At 46.1% G+C, this 14426-nt stretch overlaps 1 protein-coding gene across 5 annotated transcripts in view; it reads right to left on the reverse strand.

Moving 5' to 3' along the window:
• Window positions 1-14426, reverse strand: part of OFD1 (OFD1 centriole and centriolar satellite protein) — a 143080-nt gene that overhangs the window by 76320 nt on the left and 52334 nt on the right. For all 5 annotated transcript variants that reach the window (XM_069757724.1, XM_069757725.1, XM_069757727.1 and 2 more), the window contains exons 11-12: window positions 620-693; window positions 93-184 (exon numbers count right to left, since the gene is read on the reverse strand). In XM_069757724.1, the coding sequence (XP_069613825.1) occupies window positions 93-184; window positions 620-693 (166 nt within the window). The remainder of the gene's footprint in view (window positions 1-92; window positions 185-619; window positions 694-14426) is intronic.

Consider the following 14426-nt stretch of genomic DNA (forward strand, 5'->3'; position numbering starts at 1 on the left):
TTCTAGATTTCACCAGTAAGATGTGCTTCTTCACTACTGATAACTTGGGTTCCATGGATGAAACATTGCAGACCAAAAACACGTGCACTCACTTGAAGTTGCGTAGAGCGAGAGATGGCCTGTTCTGCTTCCTTTTTCTTCATGTTAATTACAATCGTATCTTCCTGTAACCGTGCTGCGTCCTCTAAAAATATAACAAAGGTAAAATGGTGTTACACAATATAAAGTATTTTACACAACAGGAATGATGACTCCTGCTTGGAGGAGGGAGGAAATGGCTTGAAAGAAACCTCAGCTGGGAGTCTTGGCGGACGAGACATGAAGAAAAACCTCCATGGGGGATGTAAATTCTATTTTGTAGTCGGAAGGCACTATCTCTCTGACCCAGAAGCCATACAGATGAATAGCTAATCAGAGCACCACATGAAGCCCACCCCAGGGCACGAGCAGATCATTACCCAAGAACTGCAAATAAAGATAAACAACAACCACAAGATGGATTTTATCATCCAAGGTATCATGTGTGTAGGTTACTGTGCACAATCCTGCTGACAGGTTCACTATAAAGGGGTTAAACATTAGTTGAGTTTCTCAGTACACATTCTCTATGGTTGCCAACCTCTGTTTCTTCTCTCTTCTTCTGTAACTTTCTGGGTTTTCTTCAAATATTCTTCTTTTAGCTCAATTTGATACCTACCGAATAAAAACAAAAGTATTGTCTTCTATTACTGTGCAAAGGAACATGAGTGACAGAATTAATGAAAGCAGCAGACACTCTTCCCAATGTTTACAGCACGTGTTATCACTACAAAAGAAAGGTGCGGAGGAAGGACAATTTTCAGACAAGACATTTCTATGGTGTACAGGGGTGTGAAAAAGAGTTTTCCCCCTTCCCGATTTCGTATTATTTTGCATGTTTGTCACACTTAAACGTTTCAGATCACCAAACAAATAGGGATTTTTGTGTACTCACCGTAAAATCCTTTTCTCCGAGCCATTCATTGGGGGACACAGACCATGGGTGTATGCTGCTGCCACCAGGAGGCTGACACTAAGTGATACAAAAAAAGTTAGCTCCTCCCCTGCAGTATACACCCTCCTGCTGGCTCCCAGCTAACAAGTTCGGTGCAAAAGCAGTAGGAGATCAATAACGACATATAAGCGTAAAACATGTCACATTATATATGAGAGTGTAACATATCAAAAGATAAAAAACAAAGCATAAGCTAATAACAGGGTGGGAGCTGTGTCCCCCAATGAATGGCTCGGAGAAAAGGATTTTACGGTGAGTACACAAAAATCCCTATTTCTCCTTCGCCTCATTGGGGGACACAGACCATGGGACGTCCCAAAGCAGTCCCTGGGTGGGGACAACATCAGATCAGGCCGTGTAACCGCTACTTACAAGCGCGCCACCGCGGCCTGAAAAGTCCGCCTGCCCAGACTCACATCTGTGGAAGTGTGTGAATTATAGTGCTTCAAGAATGTATGCGGACTGGAGGAATTTGCAAGCTTACGGTCGTGCTTGCCGACTGTGCTGCTCAGTTTATTATGATAGACTTTCAGCCATACATGGACATTATGTAGTGCTAATAAGCCTGGTTCTATCATTTGTTATACTTTGCTGCCATCTACTGGCCGTTTGCTATATCACTGTAATATTTGTTATGGAATTTTCCCACAACACCTTTCTGTCTTTAGCTCCTCCTATCTTTTTCCTTCTCTTCCTGTTTTTGTACTCCGTGCCATCTTGGATCCCACATGTGCTGCAGAGCTGGAGAAGGATTCTCTTGTTACCTCTAACCTGAAGCTTCTATTATCTCTATCTGGTGATTCTGTAACAGCTCTAACCTACAGTCCTCACTCTCACCAAGGTACTGTAAATAAACCTGTTGAACATATCACTGCATCATCCTTCCGGATCACCACGCGCGGCTGATAGAGACTGGTGGCACGGGTTGGCGAGTAACGCTACCTGCCATTGCTTATATAGCGATTTGTGATCACATCCCTCAGACACATCTCATCCACGTACAGGTCCTTCTCAAAAAATTAGCATATAGTGTTAAATTTCATTATTTACCATAATGTAATGATTACAATTAAACTTTCATATATTATAGATTCATTATCCACCAACTGAAATTTGTCAGGTCTTTTATTGTTTTAATACTGATGATTTTGGCATACAACTCCTGATAACCCAAACAACCTGTCTCAATAAATTAGCATATCAAGAAAAGGTTCTCTAAACGACCTATTACCCTAATCTTCTGAATCAACTAATTAACTCTAAACACATGCAAAAGATACCTGAGGCTTTTATAAACTCCCTGCCTGGTTCATTACTCAAAACCCCCATCATGGGTAAGACTAGCGACCTGACAGATGTCTAGAAGGCCATCATTGACACCCTCAAGCAAGAGGGTAAGACCCAGAAAGAAATTTCTCAACAAATAGGCTGTTCCCAGAGTGCTGTATCAAGGCACCTCAATGGTAAGTCTGTTGGAAGGAAACAATGTGGCAGAAAACGCTGTACAACGAGAAGAGGAGACCGGACCCTGAGGACGATTGTGGAGAAGGACCGATTCCAGACCTTGGGGAACCTGAGGAAGCAGTGGACTGAGTCTGGTGTGGAAACATCCAGAGCCACCGTGCACAGGCGTGTGCAGGAAATGGGCTACAGGTGCCGCATTCCCCAGGTAAAGCCACTTTTGAGCTACAGAGAAGCAGCACTGGACTGTTGCTAAGTGGTCCCAAGTACTTTTTTCTGATGAAAGCAAATTTTGCATGTCATTCGGAAATCAAGGTGCCAGAGTCTGGAGGAAGACTGGGGAGAAGGAAATGCCAAAATGCCTGAAGTCCAGTGTCAAGTACCGACAGTCAGTGATGGTGTGGGGTGCCATGTCAGCTGCTGGTGTTGGTCCACTGTGTTTCATCAAGGGCAGGGTCAATGTAGGTAGCTATCAGGAGATTTTGGAGCACTTCATGCTTCCATCGGCTGAAATGCTTTATGGAGATGAAGATTTCATTTTTCAGCACGACCTGGCACCTGCTCACAGTGCCAAAACCACTGGTAAATGGTTTACTGACCATGGTATTACTGTGCTCAATTGGCCTGCCAACTCTCCTGACCTGAACCCCATAGAGAATCTGTGGGATATTGTGAAGAGAAAGTTGAGAGACGCAAGACCCAACACTCTGGATGAGCTTAAGGCCGCTATTGAAGCATCCTGGGCCTCCATAACATCTCAGCAGTGTCACAGGCTGATTGCCTCCATGCCACGCCGCATTGAAGCAGTCATTTCTGCCAAAGGATTCCCGACCAAGTATTGAGTGCATAACTGAACATTATTATTTGATGGTTTTTTTGTTTGTTATTAAAAAACACTTTTATTTGATTGGATGGGTGAAATATGCTAATTTATTGAGACAGGTTTTTTGGGTTATCAGGAGTTGTATGCCAAAATCATCAGTATTAAAACAATAAAAGACCTGACAAATTTCAGTTGGTGGATAATGAATCTATAATATATGAAAGTTTAATTGTAATCATTACATTATGGTAAATAATGAAATTTAACACTATATGCTAATTTTTTGAGAAGGACCTGTATATCGGTGGCAGAATAGTAACAAGAGACCTAAGTCTACAGTGTCTGTGTGCATATGCATTGTCTGCTAGCAAGTCTTAACCGTCCGCCATCTTAGCTAAAACATGTCCACAAAGGGCACCCCGGACCAATCTGCAAGTGAAGCACATCAGGTTGCCGACACCATAGATGCTGCAGGAGCAGAGTCCACACTTACTGCAGTGCAGGACGTACGACCCAAACGTGTAACCAAGCCGACACAAAAGGCCAGAGAGAACTTTGATACTACTAGAGACGAGTTCCATGATAACCTAGAACATTTATGGGGCAGAGTTGATCACTATTTAGCAGCTCTTCCACGTTACCACAGTGACGCTTCAGGTTTAACCGCCACATTGAAGAGTTTATCTGCCGCCTATGATCGCTACCAGAGACTGTCTGCAAATTACATCACATTCCTGAGTAACTGTGACATGGAAGATGCCCCAGCAGAAGTAGCTGAAAGGGAAACTCTTCTCCAAGAAAAGACCTCATTAGTGCGAGATGCCCAGGATAAAGCAGAACTCCGCATCGCTCACCTCCAAGAGGTTAGGTCACATCGCACAACATCGACCAAAATCACAGCTCGGTCTTCCAGATCATCTCACTCCAGGAAGTCAACATTGTCCGACAAGCTACTGGAGATCCGTGCAGCTGCAGAGGAAGCTAGAGTAAAAAGCTCCTTTGCTAAAAGGGAGGCTGAAGTGGAAGTGGAAGCTCAAAGAAATGAGATGGAAGCTCAAAGGAAATTAAAAATACTCCAAGCAGAAAGGGAAGAAGCAACAGCCCTTGCTAAACTGAAGGTCCTTGAACAAGCATTGGGACAAGAAGACAACTCGGACTGTCTTATTCCAGAAGAAATGGAAGACGCAGCTGATCGAACTTCAGACTACGTGCTAAGACATGTAACATCTGCACCAGCACCACCTCCAGTTTCTAACACGGATGCGCCCGCAAGTCAAGAAATGTCGCCACCTACTGCCGACAAGGTAACTTCCAGCACTAACTCACAATTTAGGCCACAGCCAGCAGAACCTATAGAGACTAAACCGCAGTTTAACCCTTATGCCGCATCATTTCGTCCTGATTTGTCGCAGTCATATAAGCCAGAGAACTTACATTCCCTACGGATACCACAAGTTCATCCTGCAACAATGACCGGGAGATCGGATATGTCTGACTTCGCCAGATACATGATTCGCCGGGAGTTAATAAACATTAGTCTCTCAAAGTTTGATGATCGTGCTGAGAATTATAGAGCCTGGAAATCCACCTTTCAAGCAGTGATCCAAGACCTTAATCTCACCGGCAAGGAACAACTGGATTTGCTTGTTAACTGGTTAGGCCCTGAATCAGCAGAGCGCATAAAGACAATAAGGGCAGTTCATGTGGACTATTCAGATGCAGGTCTTATTGCAGCCTGGGAGAGACTAGAACAAACCTATGGCAGCTCAGAAGCTATAGAATGTGCCTTATTTAAAAGACTGCAAACCTTCCCAAAGATAACTAACAAGGACAATAGAAAACTTCAAGATCTGAGCGACCTGCTAAAGGAAATAGAATTGGCAAAATTAGACCCACGTCTCTCAGGACTGAGCTACCTAGATACTGCTCATGGCGTTAATCCAATAGTGTCCAAGTTGCCACACGGCATGCAGGATAAATGGGCAGACCACGGCTCACGGTATAAAAGGCAGCATGATGTGTCCTTTCCCCCCTTTTCATATTTTTCCAGGTTCATCAGTGACCAAGCTCGGAAGAAGAATGATCCCAGCTTTGACTTCACTGAGCCTACTCCACCAGCATCATCATCATCTACAAGGTATGATAACATTGCCAAACGTAGAGATTCAAGGAACACAGTATCTGTGAGAAAGACTGACGTTCCACTTACTACACCTGCCTTCACTAAGACAAATAATGTTGCTCCTAAAGTCATGGACAATAACCGTATGTGCCCTATCCATAAAAGGCCTCACCCACTTAAAGAATGCCGTGGATTCAGAGCAAGGAATTTGCAGGAGCGTATAGATACCCTCAAGGAGCTTGGGATATGTTATAAGTGTTGCACCTCCTCAGACCACCTCGCTAAGGACTGTAAGGCCGCCATTAAGTGCACTGAATGCAGCAGTGATAAACACGTCACAGCCATGCATCCCACGCCAGCTCCATACAACTCACAACCTTCTGCAGCATCTAACCCTGCTCAAAAGCATGGCGGGGAGCCACAGGTCCCTGACCCAACTGCAACCGCTGTTTCCTCCTCATGTACTGAGGTATGTGGAGAAGGGACTGATCCTAAATGCTGTGCCAAGGTATGTCTGATTGAGGTCTATCCAGAAGGACAACCCGACAAGGCCTCCAAAATGTATGCCATAATAGATGAGCAAAGTAACCGATCTCTAGCAAGGCCCAAATTCTTTGAGATCTTCAACATAAAGGGACAAACGACTCCATACATCCTCAACACCTGCTCTGGTCGTATTGAGACTTCTGGCAGGAGAGCCTCTGGGTACATAGTCTCTTCAATCAAGGGAAACGTGCATATACCCTTGCCAACCCTAATTGAATGTGACCAGATACCTGATAACAGGGAGGAGATTCCCACTCCGGAAGCCGCACTTCATCATCGCCACTTGAGGCACCTGACTAATGAAATTCCTCCTCTGGACATGAATGCTGATATTCTAATCCTACTCGGAAGGGACATTCTGAAGGTCCACAAGGTACGCCAACAATGCAACGGCCCAGATGATGCTCCATACGCCCAAAGACTCGACCTAGGCTGGGTAATCGTGGGCGATGTATGTCTGGATAGGAGTCACAAGGCATCCGAAGTCAAAGCCTGTAAAACGTATGTGCTCCAAAATGGTCGAGCAACTCACTTTAAGCCATGCCTTCATCACTACGAAGTGAAAGAGAGGTTCTCTGATTGCATCCAGGAGCCTGACATCATTCCCACTCCCTACGGTGATGACTTAGGGAGAACAGTGTTTCACACAACAAAAGATGACAACAAAGTCGCCTTATCCATAGAAGACAAGGAGTTTCTTAAAATCATGGACAGTGGATTCTTCAAAAATGAATCTGACCGCTGGGTTGCTCCCTTACCCTTCAAGGCTTCAAGGACCAGGCTTCCTAACAACAGAGAACAGGCCTTATCTAGATTCATCTCACTGCAGAGAACATTAAGGAACAAGCCTGAAATGAAGGAACATTTCATAGCTTTTATGGACAAGATATTTCGCAATGATCACGCAGAGCCAGCTCCACCATTGCAAGCTGATGAAGAATGCTGGTATCTACCTTCCTTTGGAGTGTATCATCCAAGAAAGCCGAAACAAATCAGGGTGGTGTTCGATTCAAGCGCCAAACATGACGGCGTATCTCTGAATGACGTTCTCCTCACTGGTCCGAACCCGACTAACAACCTGGTTGGAGTGCTCATGAGATTCAGAAAGGAACCAGTCGCCATTACCGCCGACATCGAACAAATGTTCCATTGTTTCATCGTGCAACAAGATCACAGAAATTATCTCCGTTTTCTATGGCACCGAGACAACGACACCAACAAGGAAATGATCGAATACCGCATGAAGGTGCACGTTTTCGGAAACAGTCCTTCTCCTGCAGTCGCTACCTACGGCCTACGTAGGACCGCCTCCGATGGTGCAGCAGAGTTCGGGAAGGATGCCCAACAGTTCTTTGAAAAGGACTTCTACGTGGACGACGGTCTTAAATCCCTGCCCACGGCGGAAGAAGCCACAGATCTGCTCAAACGGACACAAGGTATGCTTTCTAAAGCTCATTTAAGATTGCATAAAATTGCCTCCAATAGTGCTGTTGTCATGAAGGCCTTTCACCCTAATGATCATGCCGCAGAATTTAGGGACTTGAACCTAGGCTCAGACAATCCACCAGTACAGAGAAGTCTAGGCCTGAGGTGGAACTTGCTAAATGACTCCTTCAGCTTTCAGGTTAGTGGTGCAGAAAAACCATTTACTAAGCGTGGGGTTCTGTCAGTGGTGAACAGTCTATATGATCCACTTGGGTTTGTCGCACCCCTGACTATACAAGGCAAGCTCCTGCTGAGACAACTCTCAGAGTACATTAAGGACTGGGATATACCACTCCCTGCAGACAAACAACTAAAGTGGAAGTCATGGAGAGAATCTCTTTGCGCCTTGGATAAGATCCACATACCACGTTGTTACACTCCAGCATCCCTAACTACAAGTCAAAGGAAGGAGATTCATGTATTCGCTGATGCCTCCACTGAAGCTATTGCCGCTGTCGCTTACTTGAAGGTTGTAGACTCTAATAATGAAGCCCATGTTGGATTTCTGTTTGGAAAGGCTAAACTGGCTCCTAAACCCGAGCACACCATACCCAGACTCGAGCTCTGTGGGGCTGTACTAGCCATAGAGATTGCAGACTTCATACAGAGCGAACTAGCTATTCACGTGGATGACACAAAATTCTACACAGACAGTAAGGTAGTTCTGGGCTACATATACAACCAGACGAAACGCTTCTACGTCTATGTCAGTAACCGAGTGGAAAGGATCAGGAAATCCTCCAAACCCCAGCAATGGCAGCACGTCCCATCCCATCTTAACCCTGCGGACCTTGCTACTAGACCAGTGTCTATTGGTGCCTTCGCAAGCTCTTCTTGGTTGACCGGACCGGAGTTCCTTCACGAACAGTGCAAAGAGACTGCCGTTGAAGACAGCTTCAGCCTTGAGGATCCAGATGTCGACCCAGAGATCCGTCCTGATGTCAGCACCTTCATCACCAAACTCAAGGAGGAGGTTGGCTTGGACTGTCGGCGTTTTGATCGCTTCTCAAGATGGACGAGGCTGGTTCGTGCCATTGCAAGGTTAGTACACATTGTACAATGCTATCGCAATAAGGACAGTAACACTGATTGTCATGGTTGGCATATCTGCCATAAGCCTCTCTCTGCAGAAGACATTGCTCTGAGTGAACTCATTGTGATACGCAATGTGCAGCAGAATGTTTTTCACAAGGAACTGGAATGTATACGTAAAAAACAAGACGTTCCTAAAAACAGCCCCATTGTCAACTTAAACCCAGTAATAGACGAAAGGTGTTTATTGAGAGTTGGTGGTCGTTTAAACAAAGCTAAATTGGATGAGGCAGAAAAGAATCCTCTAATTATTCCTGGTCATCACCATATCACCACTCTACTTATTCGACATTACCATGAAAAAATCAAACATCAAGGCAGACACTTCACTGAAGGTGCTTTAAGAGCTGCAGGCCTCTGGATTGTGGGAGCAAAGAGACCGGTTTCCCATTTAATTCATCATTGTGTTCAGTGTCGTAAGACAAGAGGAAAACTGCAACAACAACAGATGTCTGATTTGCCTGTTGATAGGACAAGCACAGAGCCCCCATTTACCTATGTTGGCTTGGACGTTTTTGGCCCATGGGCAGTCGCTGCACGTCGGACCAGAGGCGGGCATGCGGAAAGTAAACGTTGGGCAGTGTTGTTCACGTGCATGAGTGTACGAGCAGTACACATAGAAGTGATAGAGTCCATGGATTCCTCCAGTTTCATTAATGCCCTAAGACGATTCTTCTCCATCAGAGGACCAGTAAAACAACTAAGATCTGATTGTGGAACAAACTTTGTAGGTGCCTGTCGAGAACTACAACTGAATTCAACACCAGTCCAGAACTTCTTAACAACCAATGGCTGTTCCTGGGTCTTTAATCCTCCTCATGCTTCCCATATGGGCGGATCATGGGAAAGAATGATAGGCATTACTCGTCGGATACTGGAATCTATGCTGATGGACTCAAATCTTTCAAGACTCACTCACGAGACCTTGACCACTTTCTTAGCAGAAGTCTCTGCTATAGTAAACTCAAGACCACTTGTACCCATATCTACGGATCCAGAATCTCCTACAATTCTCACTCCGGCAACTCTCCTCACCCAGAAACTTGGAACTGTTCCTAACCCGCCTGAAGACTCTGTGTCCGGTAACAAATATCAGAGACGGTGGAAATATGTGCAACATCTGGCTAATTGTTTCTGGAATAGATGGAAGAGGGAGTACCTGACACTTCTCCAAAAACGAAGAAAATGGCAACAAGTAAAGCCAAATTTACAAGTAGGAGATATTATCCTCATGAAAGACCAGAAGGAGGAAAGAAACAAATGGCCTATGGGACTTATATCTAAAACCTTTCCAAGTGACGATGGCAAGGTACGCAAGGTAGAAGTGACAGTTACTAAGCAAGGTGACCCCAAAACTTTCATTAGGCCTATATCAGAGATTATTTTACTCATACCGGTTGAGGATTGATTATCCATCCAATCAGTAGGAACTCTTTCAAGGAACTTCAACCTTTGGATTACAAATGGGTTGGAGACAGTTTGGCCTAGCGCGGCTTCTCCAATCCGAAGATGGGTTATCCTTTGGATTACTTCAAGAAATCGTTCTAGACTTGTTATTCAATATGTTATTGTTGCATTGCATGCGTTGTTTTTATCTTACAGGTTGAGGTATCCCTCCATGCACTTCTGGTGAACACTCCCAATTCGAGACTTATGGTATAGTGAAATCCAAGGATTTCAGACGGGGAGTGTGCTGCTCAGTTTATTATGATAGACTTTCAGCCATACATGGACATTATGTAGTGCTAATAAGCCTGGTTCTATCATTTGTTATACTTTGCTGCCATCTACTGGCCGTTTGCTATATCACTGTAATATTTGTTATGGAATTTTCCCACAACACCTTTCTGTCTTTAGCTCCTCCTATCTTTTTCCTTCTCTTCCTGTTTTTGTACTCCGTGCCATCTTGGATCCCACATGTGCTGCAGAGCTGGAGAAGGATTCTCTTGTTACCTCTAACCTGAAGCTTCTATTATCTCTATCTGGTGATTCTGTAACAGCTCTAACCTACAGTCCTCACTCTCACCAAGGTACTGTAAATAAACCTGTTGAACATATCACTGCATCATCCTTCCGGATCACCACGCACGGCTGATAGAGACTGGTGGCACGGGTTGGCGAGTAACGCTACCTGCCATTGCTTATATAGCGATTTGTGATCACATCCCTCAGACACATCTCATCCACGTATATCGGTGGCAGAATACCGACGTCTGGTGCCTAGAGCCCTCAGATAGGGAGATAGGCTGACATCTAGCCCGGAAGGACTCCTGGATGGAGAAAAGAATCCACCAGGCTACCATGGCCGAAGAAAATGGCTAAATCCTTCCTGCGACCGTCAGGAAGCCTACTTACCATCGAAAAGCCCGAGTAAAGTGTCCAACCTTTGGAAAGACGCCGTCCTCGATACGTACCCACTCGGAGCACTCGCTTCTTCCAGATTATGGAGAACCCATTCCGCTTTGTGGGCTAGAGCCGAAGGAGATGAGAGGACGATGCCCCTGCAACAGTGGGAATACAATACCATCTTGGCAACGAGGGAAGGGGACGGCTTGAGGGCAACCTTGCCTTGATGGTAATAAGGAAAAAAGATAAAGAACAGAGCGTCGAATTCTGAAGACTCATCAGGAGGACAAGAACGCAGAGAAAGAAGGGGAGTGACCCTCCCTGATAGTAAAGACTGTCCGGATGAAAAAAAAGGAGTCCACTGTAAGATGCCCAGGACCATTAAGGTCCCACGGATCTAACGGTACGCGGTAGGGAAGAACTACAGGTTAAGGCTCACTGCAACAAAGTCCATATTACCAGTTTGTCGCAATAAGACGGAAAAATACTAGTACCGCAAGCGAGAAAACCTGACATGGACAGTGCGGGTCTCCCGGGATCACTGGGGCCCTTCCCGCTTCCGAAAAAATCTCAGACGTAGTGGAAGATGGGTTATGGAAATTGGTACCACGGAAGAACAGAGCATGCACTGCGATGGTCTTGGATCTCGAGGCCAAACCATGAACTGGAGTACATTGGCGTTCAGCTTGGACGCCACCCGACCTACATCTGGAATACTCCAGTGAAGGCAGATCCGATGGAAGACTTCCGAGTGAAGTTCCCACTCACTTGAGGAGAAACCCTGACGGCTGAATATGTCTGCCGCCCAGTGTTCTACTCCAGGGGTATGTACTGTTGAGATCACCGAATGATAGATCTCGGCCCATCAGAGAGTGCGAGGTACCTTAGCCATGGCGCTTGACTGTGGGTAATTGCTAGATGGTCAACGTGTGGCACAGCCGTGGCATTATCCAACTGAAGACCCGCCTAAAGGCAGTGGACCTGCTGTAGGAATAGCCGTACCGTTCGGATCTACAGAGAAATGATCGGGAGAAGAAAACTGGCATTGGTATTCCCTAATAACCATTGGACCAGGAGAAGGCTCTGGCTGAGGAAGGAGCTCAGAGACTACCCTTTGAAAGCCTGATTGACTTGCAGAAAACGAGCGCAGCGAAGGAAACTGCTTCCATTGACGTCTTTTTCCTCAGAACCCTCCTAGCGAATTGAATGAGCCGAGGGAATGAGAGATCAAGTGCACAAGCTCCCTGTAGAAGGGCCACGACCTTGACTCGAGAGAGGATAACCATCCTTCTTGGGCAGGATAATCCTCAAAGAGGATCTGCTGGGCTGGGAATGAGGGAAAAAGCTTGTCTAAGTTTAGCTGCTAGCCCAGTTGAAAGGATATTGCAAGTGATATAGACGACTCAGCGTAGCCCTAGGAGAGTGGCTACAAAGTCGACCAAATAGGGCCGGACAACCATGCTTCTAGGGTGCAAGAAGCACATGACAACCGTCATGACCCCTGCGACCACTCTGGTGTGGTAGCCAGGCCGAAGGGCAAGGTCGTGAAAATGCTGTTCGCGAGTGGAAAGGCGAAGAGATTATTGTAGAGGGGAGAAATAGGCATGTGAGGGTAAGAATCCCGAATGTCGATGGATGCCAGAAAAAGTCCACCTTTTTCTGTTGAAGTAATGGCTGAGCGGAGGAACTCCATCCGAAGAAAGAAAGGGCCTTGTCAAAGGTTGTTAGAAGTTTGAGGTCCAGGAATGGTGATACTTTTCACTCCCTCCTTTTTGGAACCAAGATCCCTTAGATCTAGACTGTCCTGGACAATGCTTCCACTGCTGGTTGAGTCTGTAGAGGAGATAGGATCCCTTGCTAGTCTCCCGCTCAGAAGATTTGATTGGCCAGCTATACTGTAGAAACGAAGTAGTTAAGGTCTGTGACCAGGAGACTTTCATTCCCTCCTTTTGGCCAAGCAACCCATGTGGCGGCTAAGGAAGGGTAGAGCGCTGAACCCGAAAACACAAGACGGAACGAACTAGATTTGCTATCCGACCGTCTGTGGTATCTTAATTGATGATACACCGGCCAGGATACTGGTAGGTATACCACAAGAAATTCTACCCGGTTAGTCTGCCAAGTGGCAGAATGCGGGACTGCAACCAGCAGGTCTCTGCCATTGTTGTGCAGAGTAGAAAATAAGGAACCCTCGATCCACCCTCTTCTTAACAGGGACGTGGAGAGGAATCGTCCGCTTTCTTGCATCTGATACAAAGGGGGGGGGGGGAACCCTCCTTGTTAGGACGCCACAAATGTGTGCCTCCGTACATGCCCAGAGTTCCGAGTGGACAGGACAGGTTGTCTGGCGATAGGCCTGGATGCAGAAGAGGATCCATGGAGGCGACACTCCGTGTGCTCGTCTGTTGAAGGTGTGGGGGGAAATCGGAGCCCTTTAAAGGACCCGTCGCCCATAAAAATCCGACCAGGTATGGCATCCTACTTAGAGGTTTCTGTCCAGTGCATCCCCCGTCAATTTGTTGATGGAGATTTTCTAGAACCTGTACGTTTTTCTAGAATACTTGCGGCCCCTGCTAGCCGACGGCTCCCATTGTAGGAGAGGGAGCATGTAGAGTGCTCCAGAGCTCAGTTAGGGTGACCAGCTTAGGATAGATGATGTGCCCTTAAGACCAGTAAATACTGGTCATGTGCCTTTAAGACTAGGGAGTACTGGTCATGAGCCTTTAAGACCAGGGAATACTGGTCTTGTGCCTTTAGTAAGATGACGTACTGTTCATGTGCCTTTAAAAGCAGGGCATGCTGGACATGTGCCTTCAAGAACCAGGGCCTACTGGTCATGAGCCCTTAAGAACCAGGAAATACTTGACATGAACCTTTAAGTCCAGGACATACAGGTCATGTGCCCTTGAAACCAAGGCATGCTGGTCATTTGCGTTTAAGACCAGGGCATACTGGTCATGAGCCTTTAAGTCCAGGGTATACTGGTCACGTGCCTTTAAAACCAGGGCATATTGGTCGTGTACCTTTAAGACCAGGGCATACTGGTCATGTGCCTATAAAAGCCAGGGCATACTGGACATGGGCCTTTAAGACCAGGGCATACTGGTCATGTGCCTTTGAAAACCAGGGCGTACTAGTCATGTGCCTTTAAGACCAGGGCATACTGGTTATTTGCGTTTGAGACCAGGGGATACTGGTCACGTGCCTTTAAGACCAGGGCATACTGGTCATGTGCCTTTAAGACCAGGGTATACTGGTCATGTGTCTTTAAGACCAGGGTATACTGGTCACGAGTCTTTAAGACCAGGGCATACTGGTCATGTGTCTTTAAGACCAGGGCATACTGGTCACATGCCTTTAAGACCAGGAATACTGGTCAAGTGAGGAATGCTGGACATGTGCCTTTAAGACCAGCAAAGCTGGTCATGTGCCTTTAAGAACAGGAATGCTGGTCATGCGTCTTTAAGACCAGGAATGCTGGTCATGTGCCTTTAAGACGGGGGCATACTGGCCATGTG

The sequence above is a fragment of the Ranitomeya imitator genome, chromosome 3, assembly GCF_032444005.1.
Source record: "Ranitomeya imitator isolate aRanImi1 chromosome 3, aRanImi1.pri, whole genome shotgun sequence".
NCBI classification, from domain to species: Eukaryota; Metazoa; Chordata; class Amphibia; order Anura; family Dendrobatidae; genus Ranitomeya; species Ranitomeya imitator.